The following is a 15,472-nucleotide window of genomic DNA, read 5'->3' as shown; positions in this document are numbered from 1 at the left end:
AGTAGTTCAGTGCAGGACAGACCTAAGTAGTTCAGTGCAGGACAGACCCAAGTAGTTCAGTGCAGGACAGACTCAAGTAGTTCTGTGCAGGACAGACCCAAGTAGTTCAGTGCAGGACAGACCCAAGTAGTTCAGTGCAGGACAGACCCAAGTAGCTCTGTGCAGGACAAACTCAAGTAGCTCTGTGCAGGACAGGCTCAAGTAGTTCAGTGCAGGACAGACCCAAGTAGTTCAGTGCAGGACAGACCCAAGTAGCTCTGTGCAGGACAGACCCAAGTAGTTCAGTGCAGGACAGACCCAAGTAGTTCAGTGCAGGACAGACCCAAGTAGCTCTGTGCAGGACAAACTCAAGTAGTTCAGTGCAGGACAGACCCAAGTAGTTCAGTGCAGGACAGACCCAAGTAGTTCTGTGCAGGACAGACCCAAGTAGTTCTGTGCAGGACAGACCCAAGTAGCTCTGTGCAGGACAGAAGTTATCACAAAAAAAGTCTGGATTCTAAGCTGTAGAACTTTGTTTCGATCCTATGCGCTAATGTCCACAGTTTCACTAGATACCATTGACTTTGGTAGAGACAAACTAGCAGCATGGATCTTTTGATGGCGTTGCAGATGTAGACGTTGGATGAAGTTGGATGTTGTTGACATTCTTAAAGGGGAAGTGTTGCTTGCAATTGTTGTTTCATCCTTGAGTTTGTCATCAACTTGGGGAGGTTTAGATGCTATGCTCAATGACTTTGCATGTTGAGATCTGTTCGCAGTTCAAAGCGAGTTCCGTCACGTTGTTCCAAGAGCGAGTTCCGTCACGTTGTTCCAAGAGCGAGTTCCGTCACGTTGTTCCAAGAGCGAGTTCCGTCACGTTGTTCCAAGAGCGAGTTACGTCACGTTGTTCCAAGAGCGAGTTCAGTCACGTTGTTCCAAGAGCGAGTTCAGTCACGTTGTTCCAAGAGCGAGTTTAGTCACGTTGTTCCAAGAGCGAGTTCCGTCACGTTGTTCCAAGAGCGAGTTCCGTCACGTTGTTCCAAGAGCAAGTTACGTCACGTTGTTCCAAGAGCGAGTTCAGTCACGTTGTTCCAAGAGCGAGTTCAGTCACGTTGTTCCAAGAGTGAGTTCCGTCACGTTGTTCCAAGAGCGAGTTCCGTCACGTTGTTCCAAGAGCGAGTTCAGTCACGTTGTTCCAAGAGCGAGTTCAGTCACGTTGTTCCAAGAGCGAGTTCAGTCGTTACAAAGTGTTACAAAGTGTTACAAAGTGTTACAAAGTGTTACAAAGCTGTTCTAGTGATTCATTGTGTGCAGCCCGTAGAGCAGCTCTGAGTTGTCATGCTATTCATAATCAACCAGCTCTGAGTTGTCATGCTATTCATAATCAACCAGCTCTGAGTTGTCATGCTATTCATAATCAACCAGCTCTGAGTTGTCATGCTATTCATAATCAACCAGCTCTGAGTTGTCATGCTATTCATAATCAACCAGCTATGGTCCTGCCATTATGCCAGGTCTGGAAACGTCATTTCTGAACCAGAGCAGACCATTGAGCCAGTACAGACCCTTGCTGAGACAGTACATACCCTTGCTGAGACAGTACAGACCTTTGCTGAGACAGTACAGACCCTTGTTGAGACAGTACAGACCCTTGCTGAGACAGTACATACCCTTGCTGAGACAGTACAGAGCTTTGCTGAGACAGTACAGACCCTTGTTGAGACAGTACAGACCTTTGGTGAGTCAGTGGGGCTGTACCCTGACGGTCAGTGATTTGAGATGTCCAGAGGTGATGTCGTTAGTTCGAGTGTGTGCGTCTTTCCGACTTTAATTAGCCAAGTTGCAGATACCTCGACCAAGTTAGTCTGCGCTACTTATTCATGCTTAACTCATTAGTACTGGGTACACGCCTTATGCTTGTTTCATGTAATATATGAAATACATATTAATTGTTTTCATTGTTACTCTCTTGCTCGGTCGTTAAAGCTGAAGTGTCGACTCAATGAGAGACAGTCAAGGCCTAGGAAAGTAAATAAACAATGTTGCATCCAACTCTAAGTGACCAAATACAGATAGTGATGCATTAAATCCTATAACGGTTTGTTGATATGTTGAGCTATGTGACAAGAGGGACAATAAGGGTGGCTACCTTTATTTTTTTTATTAGAGTTAGCCCCCTTTATTACTTGATTTAAGTCCCTGTCAATTGTTTACGATTGCCACTCTCTCTTGAGCCTTTCAACTGACCAGTGTATTTTGTATTAAATCTATATACTGTTTAACTCATACTTGTGTTGTACTATTGTTGTGTTACTCAAGAGGAGTGTGCAACTGTTGTGGGAAGAGTATTTCGATAATGAGCTAAGTAGACTTTATCAATTTGTTAGTACTAAATTGATTTATGTAAATGGTATAGGTCTACTTAGTCTCTTATCCTCTTCAGTATGTTTTTTTTGAAAGACATATTTTGTTTAGATACGAGACAGTAGTGTGTCTCATGAATGACGTCATTTCATAGTTAATGTATGTATGATATTATTGTAAACTAATGTAAACCCTCGCTTTGGTTTTTGACATAAAATGTCTCATGAATGACGTCATTTCATTGTTAATGCATGTATGGTATTATTGTAAACCATCTTTTTGGTTTTGCGGCATAAGACATTATTGTGCCTCTATGATGGTGGTCCTTTCATTATATTGACCGGAAACTGTCTTGCTACTTTGCTTAGTTTCATTATGTCATTTTCTTTTGGTGAGCCTTTATTGCCATTTATATTTTTCATGATCTTTTCCTTTTGTTTGTAAATAAACTCCTTTTTTTTTGTTGCAACTGAAATCTCAGAATTATTATTTGTTTGTCTCGGTAGTATTATACATCTAGAGGCTATAGTTATTAGCCTAGATAATATAATTGGGACCACAAAGTACCACTGGACTAACTTGCCAGTACAGTACAGGTCACTGGTCTTATGACCTATCCTATTTATAGGAGACGGCATTGTGTTTTAGAAAAAAAAAGATCTATAGAACCAGAAAGACCCAAGTCTCTAATATTGAGGAGAACTTGCCTCGAAGATTGCAAAGTTCTAAGACTGATAGTGTCACGTGAAATAAGCAGCAAGTTATCATGGGATATGAAGGGCGTGGCTTTTGGTTGCAGACGATATCTTTAAAGGGGGAAAACATTTATATATTTATATGAGTCAGACAGTTTTCAGAGTTGAAATCGGAAAGCAAAAAAAAAAAAAACGATTATGACTGGAAGAAGATTGATAGAGTGTCAGAAGGAAGAGACAGATGGAGAAGTGAAAGAATTAAGAGGAAACAAATTTCGTCGGCACGCATGCGCAAACACAATAAACTTTAAGACTAATAGTTTGAGGCCCGTATAAATTTTGCAAGCCTAAATAGTATGCGGCTTAAGCAATAAATATTTCTTTATCTCATCTTGTATCACTCTATGACTTCGCACTATCGGTCACTAAAATAAATAGCCAGCGAGACTCACACCAAGCAGCAAATCGTCTCCTTTACCTCCCGCTGCATGGCGACTACGTCTAGCTGAAGTTAGTTAGGAGGATCTCTGTAACGGCCGGTAGAGCTGGCTGAACTGTTTCCTTCAAGTGTCTTCACGTCACACGGTCTAAGAGTTTGTTCATAATGTAAAGCTACCGACTCAAAGAATTTCCTAACGACATCTGGAGATGGAGCCGACATAAATTGGAACAGATTTGCAATACTGACCCTTGCGGAGTCGTAGGAATAGAAGAGTCAGAATATGGGCAAATGTTGTCCTATAGGTTAGTAACGTCTTAGAGCATTACATTTTTTGCTTCAAATGAAGTACCGTATTTAGTAAAATTAGATATTTGGGATGCTAAAAGCATCTGGACAATGACAAGGTCATATAGAAGCACAAATGTTTTGTAGTCTGGAGCTCAGCATAGAGTAACGAGGCTAAGGGAAGTAGGTTTCTGAATGTCTTAGAAAACTTTGTCACAATCTAGAGGTAGACGTGGCTATTTAAAAAGAGAAATGATCACATCTCCAGGAAATCACTTCCAAGAATGTCTACGAAAGCTAAGCAAAACTTGAAGCTGTTTTTAGAATAGATTATCTCCACTGAACTAAATCACATTTCTGAAATCAGTTCTAAGACCTACTGCTAAAGTGCTATCAGATTCCACTTCACTTCAGACTGCAGTTTCAAGTCAACCAAAGCTTTAGAGATAGACAGTCCAACAAAAAATGTTTTTTTCTCTCCCTAATTTATAGTCTCCATTTCTGATGGGAACTTTTATCTCAAGAAGGACATGGGTGAAAATCTTTTCTCTTCCGCCACATGCGGGGAGAAGGGGGCGTTTAGGGAGTCATTGCAGCAAATGTGGGAGAGAGGGGTTCTAATTTTAAGTAAACGTGCTTAGAATATCACACTTAAAGCACCCCTCCTTTCCTCCTAAGATATAGGTTTATTGCAGCCCTCCCTTTAGTGTGATAACCATTTTTACATTCGGAAGTGTATTCAGTTCTTGGTGTGTGCTGTATGGGGCGGAAATGCGATATATATTCTCCTCGCGACCAGGGCCAAGATGTTGAAGACAGATAGTGGAGTAGCCGTGTGACGCTGTCTTGACGAGATAGCCGGCTTCTGTAGAGAGTGAGATAAGCTCTGAGATAATGAGAGCTTGTCCCGTGCATGGCTGCAGATCTCCAGCACTGATAACTGGAGTTGGTCTCGCAGAAATATCGCTTGGCAACTCGGAATTTATGAAGCTGATTGAATTTTATCTTTTTGTCGTTCATTTTCCAGAACATCTTTCACACACTAGAGTTCAACATTTGGAATCAAGTTAAAAAAAAAAAAAAAGAAACAAAACAAAGTTGAAAACAGGAAAAAATAATAAATTTGATAATACATGAAATCTATCAACTCCTTTATTCTTTAGGAAGATTTTTTTTTAACTTAGAGTCAACAGAAAATGAAGAATTATAAACAATGAGATTAGCCATGAAGCTAGAATAAAAACATGCACAGATTTGAGCTTAACAAACTGGGTGTAGTAAAGACACAATGATACAATGCTTCTCAAGCCAAGCTACGCGTATCTAGGCAAAGAAAATGTCGTAATTATCTTTTCTGAAGTACATCACATGAAGACATTTAGTTACATTCAATAGGACATTTAGTTTCATTCAATAAGACATTTAGTTTCATACAATAGGGTATTTAAATTCATTCGGTGGAACATTTAATATCATTCAGTAAGTCATTTAATTTCATTCAGTGAAACATTTAATTTCATTCAGTGAAACATTTATCATTCAGTGAAACATTTAATTTCATTCAGTGAAACATTTAATTGATTGTATTCCCTTTCTACGTTTGGTTCAGTTGCTAGCTAAGACAACAGTGTGACTATGTTCAGCATTCTTGTATTCACCATTCGTTGATTTGGAATCATTGTTTGTATCGAGACTCTTTTAATGAGATCAATTCGGTTAGGGATAGAGATAGATTAAGATTTGGTATGGCAAGAAAAGTTTTGCAATTTGTACAGGAGCTAAGAACTAAGAACTGTTCACAACTAAGGAATGTTTAGAACTAAGAAAAGTTTAGAACTACGAAATGTTAAGAACTACGAAATGTTAAGAACTAAGAAAAGTTTAGAACTAGGAAAAGTTTAGAACTACGAAATGTTAAGAACTAAGAATGTTTAGAACTAAGAAAAGTTTAGAACTACGAAATGTTAAGAACTAAGAATGTTTAGAACTAAGAAATATTCAGAGCTTAGCAATAATTTTTACCATAAGAGTTGTGATTGAAAGTGAAGGTGACATTATTCTGTTTAATGTCCATTTCGTAGCGGCAGAATTATTTTTTTCTGACACCAGCTTGTAAAGGATTCTTTTTAGGGTGTCAACTAGTGTCTTTAATGCTATTTACTTTAAAAATAAATAACTATTATAAAATTATAATCAACAAAATACACATCAAATGGAATCTCATCCTTTATACAAAAACTAGTCATATCAAATAAAGATAACTTGGTCCATTGTTGTAGGACTACTGGAGATTTCCAAACTAAAGATTATTCACGGTAATCTGATCTTTGGTTGGTTGAAATATCTATTGTTCATCCACACGTCCGGATTCACCAAAACCCTTTCTAGATGTGCCTTGGCCTACATTCTATGACAATCTATGGAATTTTTGATTTAGGGGGAGGGAGAATACTTTTACATTTTAAATTTATGACACACCATATATAAGTTACAAGTGTGAGTGTTGTTTTCTGCCATGGTGTGGGAGACCATTATTGTAACCTGTATTATATTTATTTATACTCATAATAGACACGTAGAATTACTTGCCCCGCGATGAATACAATCTAATTAGAATATTAAGTACTAATATTAAGATGTTACTATTTTAGAATGCTCTGATGATAAATGTGTTCCCAAATCATTAATTTAAATCATTAAAATAGTCAACGACATTATTGAATCTAAAGTGACAGGAAGGCCACAATGAGATCACGGTCATTTGCTTTGCCAAGATGAATTCTATCCCAGCCAGTATCAATATCATTTCCCATTTGTCCTACTGTACATAATCCTAGACCTAGGACAGGTAGGACAGGTAGGATGTTGTGTTCATCACTGGGACGACAGACTTCTGAAGTGAGCACAATTACTCACCAAGAAGATGATTTCATGTGTCACATTTATTTTACCTTCCAACTGATAGCGCAGTCAAGCTGGAGGCTTACATTAACTTATCAACATTCAGTGCCAAGAAATGATGAGAATCTCCTGCACTTTCAACATTTTTTTTATATGAGTCGATTATTGTTTCTAGATATGAAATATGGAATGATCTAGAAACATCTGTCTAGCTCTTCGGCTAATTCTTAAAAGGATCCAACCATACAATAAATAGTGGCCACGTTTAAAATCTAGACCAGGCATGTCAAAGATGCCGTCCATGGGCTACACGCAACCATTTAATAAAATGTCGGTTAGTAAATTCTGATCATTTCAATACAAAAAGTGTGCTCTCACACACTAACACGTGAACACATCTACAAATATGTTTCTGTAATCGAAATGGTTTCTAGGTTTTGTCTCATGAGCTGAGAACTTTGCTCCATGGTAGAGACAGGTGTGTTGCTTTAACGCCTTATTTGGAAGACTTTTTAGCATGATGTGAAAATACTACTGTGTAGTTTCCAAGAAAGATATCGTTTAAGAGGTTGATAGCGGGGTTTCTTTTTTACTTGTAGTTTGTTCAGGCTACATAATTATTTTTATTATTGTGAATTTAGAAAACATGAAAATGTGAAGCAATAAAGTTTATCTTCTTTTCAACTGTGCTATTTCTTGTTAGGAGCTGTGTTTCCTTGTCTTGCTGCTACCAACGTCGTTTTGTTGCCTGTCAATCAAGTTCGGTACTATTAGACATACTTGAATGCAGCTAGGAAATAGTGTGTACTGTATACCAAAAGATACGCACGAGATAATGTACTGTATACCAAACTACACATGACAGTACCAATGTATGGTATATTAAACTACACAAGAGAGTAACAGTGTACTGTATACCAAACTATACAAGAGAGCCAATATATTTTAAATAAAACTAAAGAAATTACTAATGTACTGTTTATATAAATACACAAGAAAGTACGGTAACAATGTACTATATATCAAACAACACAAGAAAGTACCAATGTATTGTATACCAAACCACACAAGAAAGTACCAATGTATTGTATGTCAACTTGTACTCCACAACCTTTCACAATCTTTACGACTATAAGTTGTTGTTTTTTTTTTATTTTAAATTTAACAAGTGGCTGGAAGGGGTTGTGGGGGGGGGGGTAAAAACTTGTAGGTTTCTTATCGTTATTTGAAGCACTTTGCGCACCTGAAACTAAAGGGGAACCAGAGGGGTGCTGGACCTGATCCTCCATTGAAAGTCTTCTCTCTGTAACCAGCACACAGTAAATCAAAGTGGCTCTTTAATGTAAACAAAGCTGACTATTTAGACTTGACTCTGAGAGACTTGACTTTTATCTGAGTAGCGTATCTTTATCTGCTCCTTAGTCTACATTTCCACTTCGATAGTCTAGCACTATGTTCAAAATGTCCAATAAAGTGAGCCTAGATCGATGGACGGCTTATAGTACTTCAGAGTGACTGACTGGCTATACTATTCCATACCTTTAATGGTCGAGATTTGAACGGGCTTCTAAAGCTTCATGTTTCATGAGCGCTATCAGGTCGTGCACACATAACACTAATTTAGAATTTTTTAAACCGTGCAGTGAATTGTTACCTTCAAAACGGTGTATAAGTTTATTTTGTAAAAAAAAAACAACAATGTTAAGTAATCTCTAAACCTGCAGGGGCGGGGGGGGGGGCACTAATATCTACATCAAAGGAAATAAATGCTGTCAGGTTCCCTGATCTATATAAATGCTGTCAGGCGCCCTGGTCTATATAAATGCTATCAGTCGTCCTGGTCTATATAAATGCTGTCAGTCGACCTGGTCTCTATAAATGATGTCAGTCGCCCTGGTCTATATAAATGCTGTCAGGCGCCCTGGACTATATAAATGCTGTCAGGCACCCAGGTCTATATAAATGCTGTCAGGTGCCCTGGTCTATATAAATGCTGTCAGGCGCCCTGGCTATATAAATGCTGTCATGTGCCCTGGTCTATATAAATGCTGTCAGATGCCCTGGCCTATATAAATGCTGTCAGATGCCTTGATCTATATAAATGCTGTCAGTTGCCCTGACCTATATAAATGCTGTCAGGCGTCCTATATTTCATTGAAGTGGAGTCAGAGACGTTGTAAAATGTCTCACCAGAATTCGAAGACGAAATCACTCGCTAGCCAAGCACTTTACCACTCGGCCACCTCTTGTCTTGATGCTAAGTAGGAACTTTGAAATGTTAAAATGATAGAATTAAAATGTAACTAGTTACTTCCAAAGACATAAAATCTCATGCCAGTAAAAAAATATTTTTTTATTGAACTTTAGATCTGAGCGATGGTTGAGTGGTAAAGCGCTTGGCTTCCGAACTGAGAGGTCCCGGGTTCGAATCTCGGTGAAGACTGGGATTTTCAATTTGGGAACTTTTAGGGCGCTTCTGAGTCCATCCATCTCTAGTGGGCATCTGGCATTAGTTGGGAAAGTAAAGCGGTTGATCGTTGTGCTGGCCACATGACACCCTATTAAACGTCGCGATAGATACAGCAGATCTTTACATCCCCTGCCATATAGATCTCAAGGTCTGATAAACATTTACTTTTTAATTTACTTTAGATCTGATACAACAGAGTTGTTACTTGAACCCGATATAGACTGTAACAAAGTCACAATATCTAGTACTGAACATCGGTTCCGTTATTTCAGTGAGTGTATTTCTCAAAGATTTTGTTCTCCTCTTCTCACTAATTTACTTTCTTGTTCTTCTCTCCTTCTCACTAATTCACTTTTCTTCTTCTTCTCTCCTTCTCACTAATTCACTTTTCTTCTTCTTCTCTCCTTCTCACTAATTCACTTTTCTTCTTCTTCTCTCCTTCTCACTAATTCACTTTTCTTCTTCTTCTCTCCTTCTCACTAATTTACTTTTCTTCTTCTTCTCTCCTTCTCACAAATTCACTTTTCTATCTTCTTCTCTCCTTCTCACTAATTTACTTTTCTTCTTCTTCTCTCCTTCTCACTAATTCACTTTTCTTCTTCTCTCCTTCTCACTAATTTACTTTTCTTCTTCTTCTCTCCTTCTCACTAATTCACTTTTCTTCTTCTTCTCTCCTTCTCACTAATTCACTTTTCTTCTTCTTCTCTCCTTCTCACTAATTTACTTTTCATGTTCTTCTCTCCTTTTCACTAATTCACTTTTCTTCTTCTTCTCTCCTTCTCACTAATTCACTTTTCTTCTTCTCTTCTTCTCACTAATTCACTTTTCTTCTTCTTCTCTTGTTTGTTTTTTTTTTTTTGTTCAGGTTGATTCCAATATAGATTCTATAAAAAAAACTTTTTAATTAACACAAATCATTAGGAAATACGCCTGAACTAGAATTCTGGTAAATACATGTCAAATAATTATTTAAATCCTTTCACGTCTAGAACAAAGAGTTGACTACAAAGTATTCAGAGTAACTAAAGAAATAAAGATGCAATTAAAACTAAACATGTACTTTTTAGATATAAATCTTTTATCCGAAAGATGAAAAAGTGTTGATGAATCTGGACATTATTCTTTTTCCTCAATTTATGAGCGACAGTTGATGTGTACAATTTCTCTTATGTAGTTATTATTCAGTCGTTGATGATAACATCAGATGGGTCAAATAATGGAAGCCAACAAGTCTAGAGTGTGTTCTAAGAAGTGAAGCCCATATCATAAGCTGATGTCAAGGTATATGTGTTTTAACAAGGTCAAAAAGGCGCTAGACTAAACTATTCTGTTTCTCTTCTTCAGCTAGGCTACACACGTTCCAAAGTGTTCAATAGTAGATCTATGATCCTAGCCCAAGTCTTCTCCTAGATGTGTAGGTCGATCAATACAATACAAAACCTCTGTGTAACCCTCCAATCAAGACACACCACTCCGCCTTGATGTCGAGCTAAATTATCCTTGTTCTAGCGTTATCTCCCTTGCCCGATCTTATCTCCGGCCCCTATCAGTAAGCCGCCCCGGTATCTTATCGCCTCATCTTATCAGCTTGTGGGACCAACCGGCGCACACAAAAACCGTCTCTTTATCTGGGCAGAATTATCTAGGCAAGGGGCCGGCGTCTGTTTATCTTCAATTACGATCTGTGACGCGCACACACGCACAGACGAGCACGCATTCTACACACTTTACACATCTGAACGTATGTTATTAAAAACGCATTTCAGTCAATACAAAACATGCGATACTCAGAGAATATCTAGACATCTACTAGAGTGACTGTTAGCTTAAACAAGTTATGTTATGTTTATATTTTAAATACATTACTACATTATATTATACATTAGGCCTACTTGATCAGGTATTTAATTAAATATCATGCCCCCCCCCCCCAAACCATCCCGCCTTTTATCCCCCTATTTTACAAGAGATTTAAATAGTATCATTTTGGATGTAGGTTAAAAAGTAGAATCAAAATCGCTTACTGCCCTCTGGTCACACGTCATACCAGTAGAGTTTGAACATGGCCACATGCCATGCCCACCCCACACACTTCAATATCCAGCCCAGTGGCAACCAGGTGTATCATAACCAAGGTGTAAAAAAAAAAAAAGAGGGGGGGGGTATACATTACACTCTTGCCATGACCATGATTGGGCCCATATAAGAGCCCATGACAAAACCAAACTGAACGTGCTTTGACTACCAGAATTGAACTAGGTCCACTGTCTAGGAGCGAGGTAATGGAGTGGTTTAAGCGCTTGGCCTTTGAGTCATAGGTTTCAATCTCGGTGAAGAGTGGGATTTTCAAATTTTGGGATTTTTAGGGCGAAATTAATGGCGGTTGGTCGCTGTGCTGGCTACATGACACCTTACTCGTCAACCGTAAGCCAAAAAAAAAAAAAAAACAGATAACCTTAACCAGATCTGAAAGGGGAACTAATGAAAATGATGGACTTCCTATAAGAAGTCGTGACTGCATTGAAGCCAAGATTTCACACGTGTACATGGAACTACCTCCATTATATCCGTTTTTTTAATAAATTTACAGATAACACAATGATTCGATTAATTATTGTCACACTCTACGGGAAATGGACCCGCCCAGACGCGTAGTGAGCAAAACGTGCGCCCGGGGCAAGGTACATTATTGGCGCCCTCTCCCCATTTTCCATGAACATCACATAGAATTGGAAACATAGGCTGCGTGTTGCGCCCCACCCCCCAGGCCCGTCATGAGATTCTTGAACCAGGGCCCACTGGTCCTCACGTAAACGAAGACTCGCCCCTAAACCTATCGCAGTGTGCTCCCCTCTCTTCGGATTTCTATTTTCAATTCACTCCCTTGTAGATCTAGTATGTTCACGTACATTTTTTTGGAATTACCAACATCGGGGAGGGGGGGGTGTGAATTGATTAGATTAGTAAAACACATGACCAGTTGTTAGGTCAGCCATTATAATATCCGGTTGATTATTATTCTGTTGCTTGAAAGTCAGCGTGGACGTTGGTTAGAGAGTACCATATGTCACTCAGTCAGGTCTACAGTCTAGTGACTTACTTTTAGACTATCAGCATCAGTAAATCATTAGTCGCCCAGACCTGGCGGTGGTGACTCATGTGACCCCAGTGTTGGCAAGTCAGTGTGTTAATCCAGCGTTATAAGTAGATCTACATGTGGTCATTCAATAACACATATGTATTCACAGCAAAGAGATTTTTTTAAAGATGGAGTTGGCTTTTAAAATGCCCATACAAAGCCTAAAATGTGTTGTCCATGGGGCACCTGTCCAACGGTCAACGGGGGTGTCATGTGGCCCAAAATACGGCATTATGTTCTTACTAATATTGAGTAACTTTAAGCACTTTGAGGGATCACAAGGTCTGAACATTCCCAATCTCCTATGTGCACAATCTGTTAGTGACACGGCCATTAAAGTAGTCTTTATTTGGTTGCCTCAATTGTCTTACCGGTATGTTAACAGGTACACACACACACACACATACACACAACTATATCACTTTCAAAAGGAAGTTTATTGTTTTGATAAGATCGCCCTGTGACATAAAGCCCATTCAGTCAACTAGATAGAACATTTGTCTAAGGCCAGATCGCCTGTGACATAAAGCCCATTCAATCAACTAGATAGAACATTTGTCTAAGGCCAGATCGCCTGTGACATAAAGCCCATTCAGTCAACTAGATAGAACATTTGTCTAAGGCCAGATCGCCTGTGACATAAAGCCCATTCAGTCAACTAGATAGAACATTTGTCTAAGGCCAGATCGCCTGTGACATAAAGCCCATTCAGTCAACTAGATAGAACATTTGTCTAAGGCCAGATCGCCTGTGACATAAAGCCCATTCAGTCAACTAGATAGAACATTTGTCTAAGGCCAGATCGCCTGTGACATAAAGCCCATTCAGTTAACTAGATAGAACATTTGTCTAAGGCCAGATCGCCTGTGACATAAAGCCCATTCAGTCAACTAGATAGAACATTTGTCTAAGGCCAGATCGCCTGTGACATAAAGCCCATTCAGTCAACTAGATAGAACATTTGTCTAAGGCCAGATCGCCTGTGACATAAAGCCCATTCATTCAACTAGATAGAACATTTGTCTAAGGCCAGATCGCCTGTGACATAAAGCCCATTCAGTCAACTAGATGGAACATTTGTCTAAGGCCAGATCGCCTGTGACATAAAGCCCATTCAGTCAACTAGATAGAACATTTGTCTAAGGCCAGATCGCCTGTGACATAAAGCCCATTCAGTCAACTAGATAGAACATTTGTCTAAGGCCAGATCGCCTGTGACATAAAGCCCATTCAGTCAACTAGATAGAACATTTGTCTAAGGCCAGATCGCCTGTGACATAAAGCCCATTCAGTCAACTAGATAGAACATTTATTTAAGGCCAGATCGACATGGGATTGTTCCAGAAACCGGACACTTAAGACTCATAAAGAACAGGACTCCAGTGAGGCCAATGTCAACATCGTAATGAGTCAAGTTCGAGTCGTAAGGGAGAGAACTAAAACCAGTAAGATATTAATATGAAGATGAAGCCAAATATTTGAAATAAAACAAGTTATGCTGAGATGGTACAGAATAAGCTTTGAGAAAGAAAAATTAGAAAGAGAGAACGAGAACAAAGTGTTACTAAAGAGAGAAAGAGAACAAAGTGTTACTAAAGAGAGAAAGAGAACAAAGTGTTACTAAAGAGAGAAAGAGAACAAAGTGTTACTAAAGAGAGAAAGAGAACAAAGTGTTACTAAAGAGAGACAGAGAACAAAGTGTTACTAAAGAGAGACAGAGAACAAAGTGTTACTAAAGAGAGAAAGAGAACAAAATGTTGCTAAAGAGAGAAAGATAACAAAGTGTTACTAAAGAGAGAAAGAGAACAACGTGTTACTAAAGAGAGAAAGAGAACAAAGTGTTACTAAAGAGAGAAAGAGAACAACGTGTTACTAAAGAGAGAAAGAGAACAAAGTGTTACTAAAGAGAGTAGAAAGAGTGGCACACATTTTATAAAATAATAATAGTGACAAAAAGAGTGAATGAGACTATGGGAATTAACAAACAAAAAACAGGTGAAAATAAGAGAGGCATAAGAAAGAGCAGAAAGGGACAGAGAGAGAGAGAGAAACAGAGAGAGAGAGAGAGAGAGAGAGAAACAGAGAGAGAGAGAGAGAAACAGAGAGAGAGAGAGAGAAACAGAGAGAGAGTAATCCTCACAATAGTGGAAACGATTGGAAAGAGGACGTCTCCCACTACATAGAATGAAACTATAGAATAGAACTGATCCAAAACAAGATTAACAACCTACAACAGCACAGACAACTACCAGCACCATAACTAAATGTCAACAACAGCACATAACTATCAGCGCAACAGACAAGTGTCAACACCACACATCAATATAAATCTAGAACTAGCTAGAACATAGACATCACCAGACAAGACAACACAATATATAGCAAACAGTAACCTAGATAACAACACCATATATAGCAAACAGTAACCTAGGTAACAACACCATATATAGCAAACAGTAACCTAGGTAACAACACCATATATAGCAAACAGTAACCTAGATAACAACACCATATATAGCAAACAGTAACCTAGATAACAACACCATATATAGCAAACAGTAACCTAGATAACAACACCATATATAGCAAACAGTAACCTAGATAACAACACCATATATAGCAAACAGTAACCTAGGTAACAACACCATATATAGCAAACAGTAACCTAGATAACAACACCATATATAGCAAACAGTAACCTAGGTAACAACACCATATATAGCAAACAGTAACCTAGGTAACAACACCATATATAGCAAACAGTAACCTAGATAACAACACCATATATAGCAAACAGTAACCTAGGTAACAACACCATATATAGCAAACAGTAACCTAGATAACAACACCATATATAGCAAACAGTAACCTAGGTAACAACACCATATATAGCAAACAGTAACCTAGATAACAACACCATATATAGCAAACAGTAACCTAGATAACAACACCATATATAGCAAACAGTAACCTAGGTAACACACCATATATAGCAAACAGTAACCTAGATAACAACACCATATATAGCAAACAGTAACCTAGATAACAACACCATATATAGCAAACAGTAACCTAGATAACAACACCATATATAGCAAACAGTAACCTAGGTAACAACAACATAGATATATTAAGACTGTGAATGAACAACTCACAAGACACGAACCATCTACTTACGTTTGATTGGTTTAGGATTG

General features: G+C 38.5%; 1 protein-coding gene across 1 annotated transcript in view; it reads right to left on the bottom strand.

The window, feature by feature from the left end:
• LOC106078984 (zinc finger protein ush-like) overlaps positions 1–15,472 on the bottom strand; it is a 61,863-nt gene that overhangs the window by 45,718 nt on the left and 673 nt on the right. The window contains exon 1 of the mRNA XM_056035244.1: positions 15,453–15,472. This exon is cut by the window's right edge and continues 673 nt beyond it. Coding sequence (XP_055891219.1) covers positions 15,453–15,472 — 20 coding nt within the window. The remainder of the gene's footprint in view (positions 1–15,452) is intronic.

The sequence above is a fragment of the Biomphalaria glabrata genome, chromosome 7 (assembly GCF_947242115.1).
Source record: "Biomphalaria glabrata chromosome 7, xgBioGlab47.1, whole genome shotgun sequence".
NCBI classification, from domain to species: Eukaryota; Metazoa; Mollusca; class Gastropoda; family Planorbidae; genus Biomphalaria; species Biomphalaria glabrata.
The sequence above is the reverse complement of the archived record's forward strand: the minus strand, read 5'-3'. Positions and strand labels throughout refer to the sequence as shown.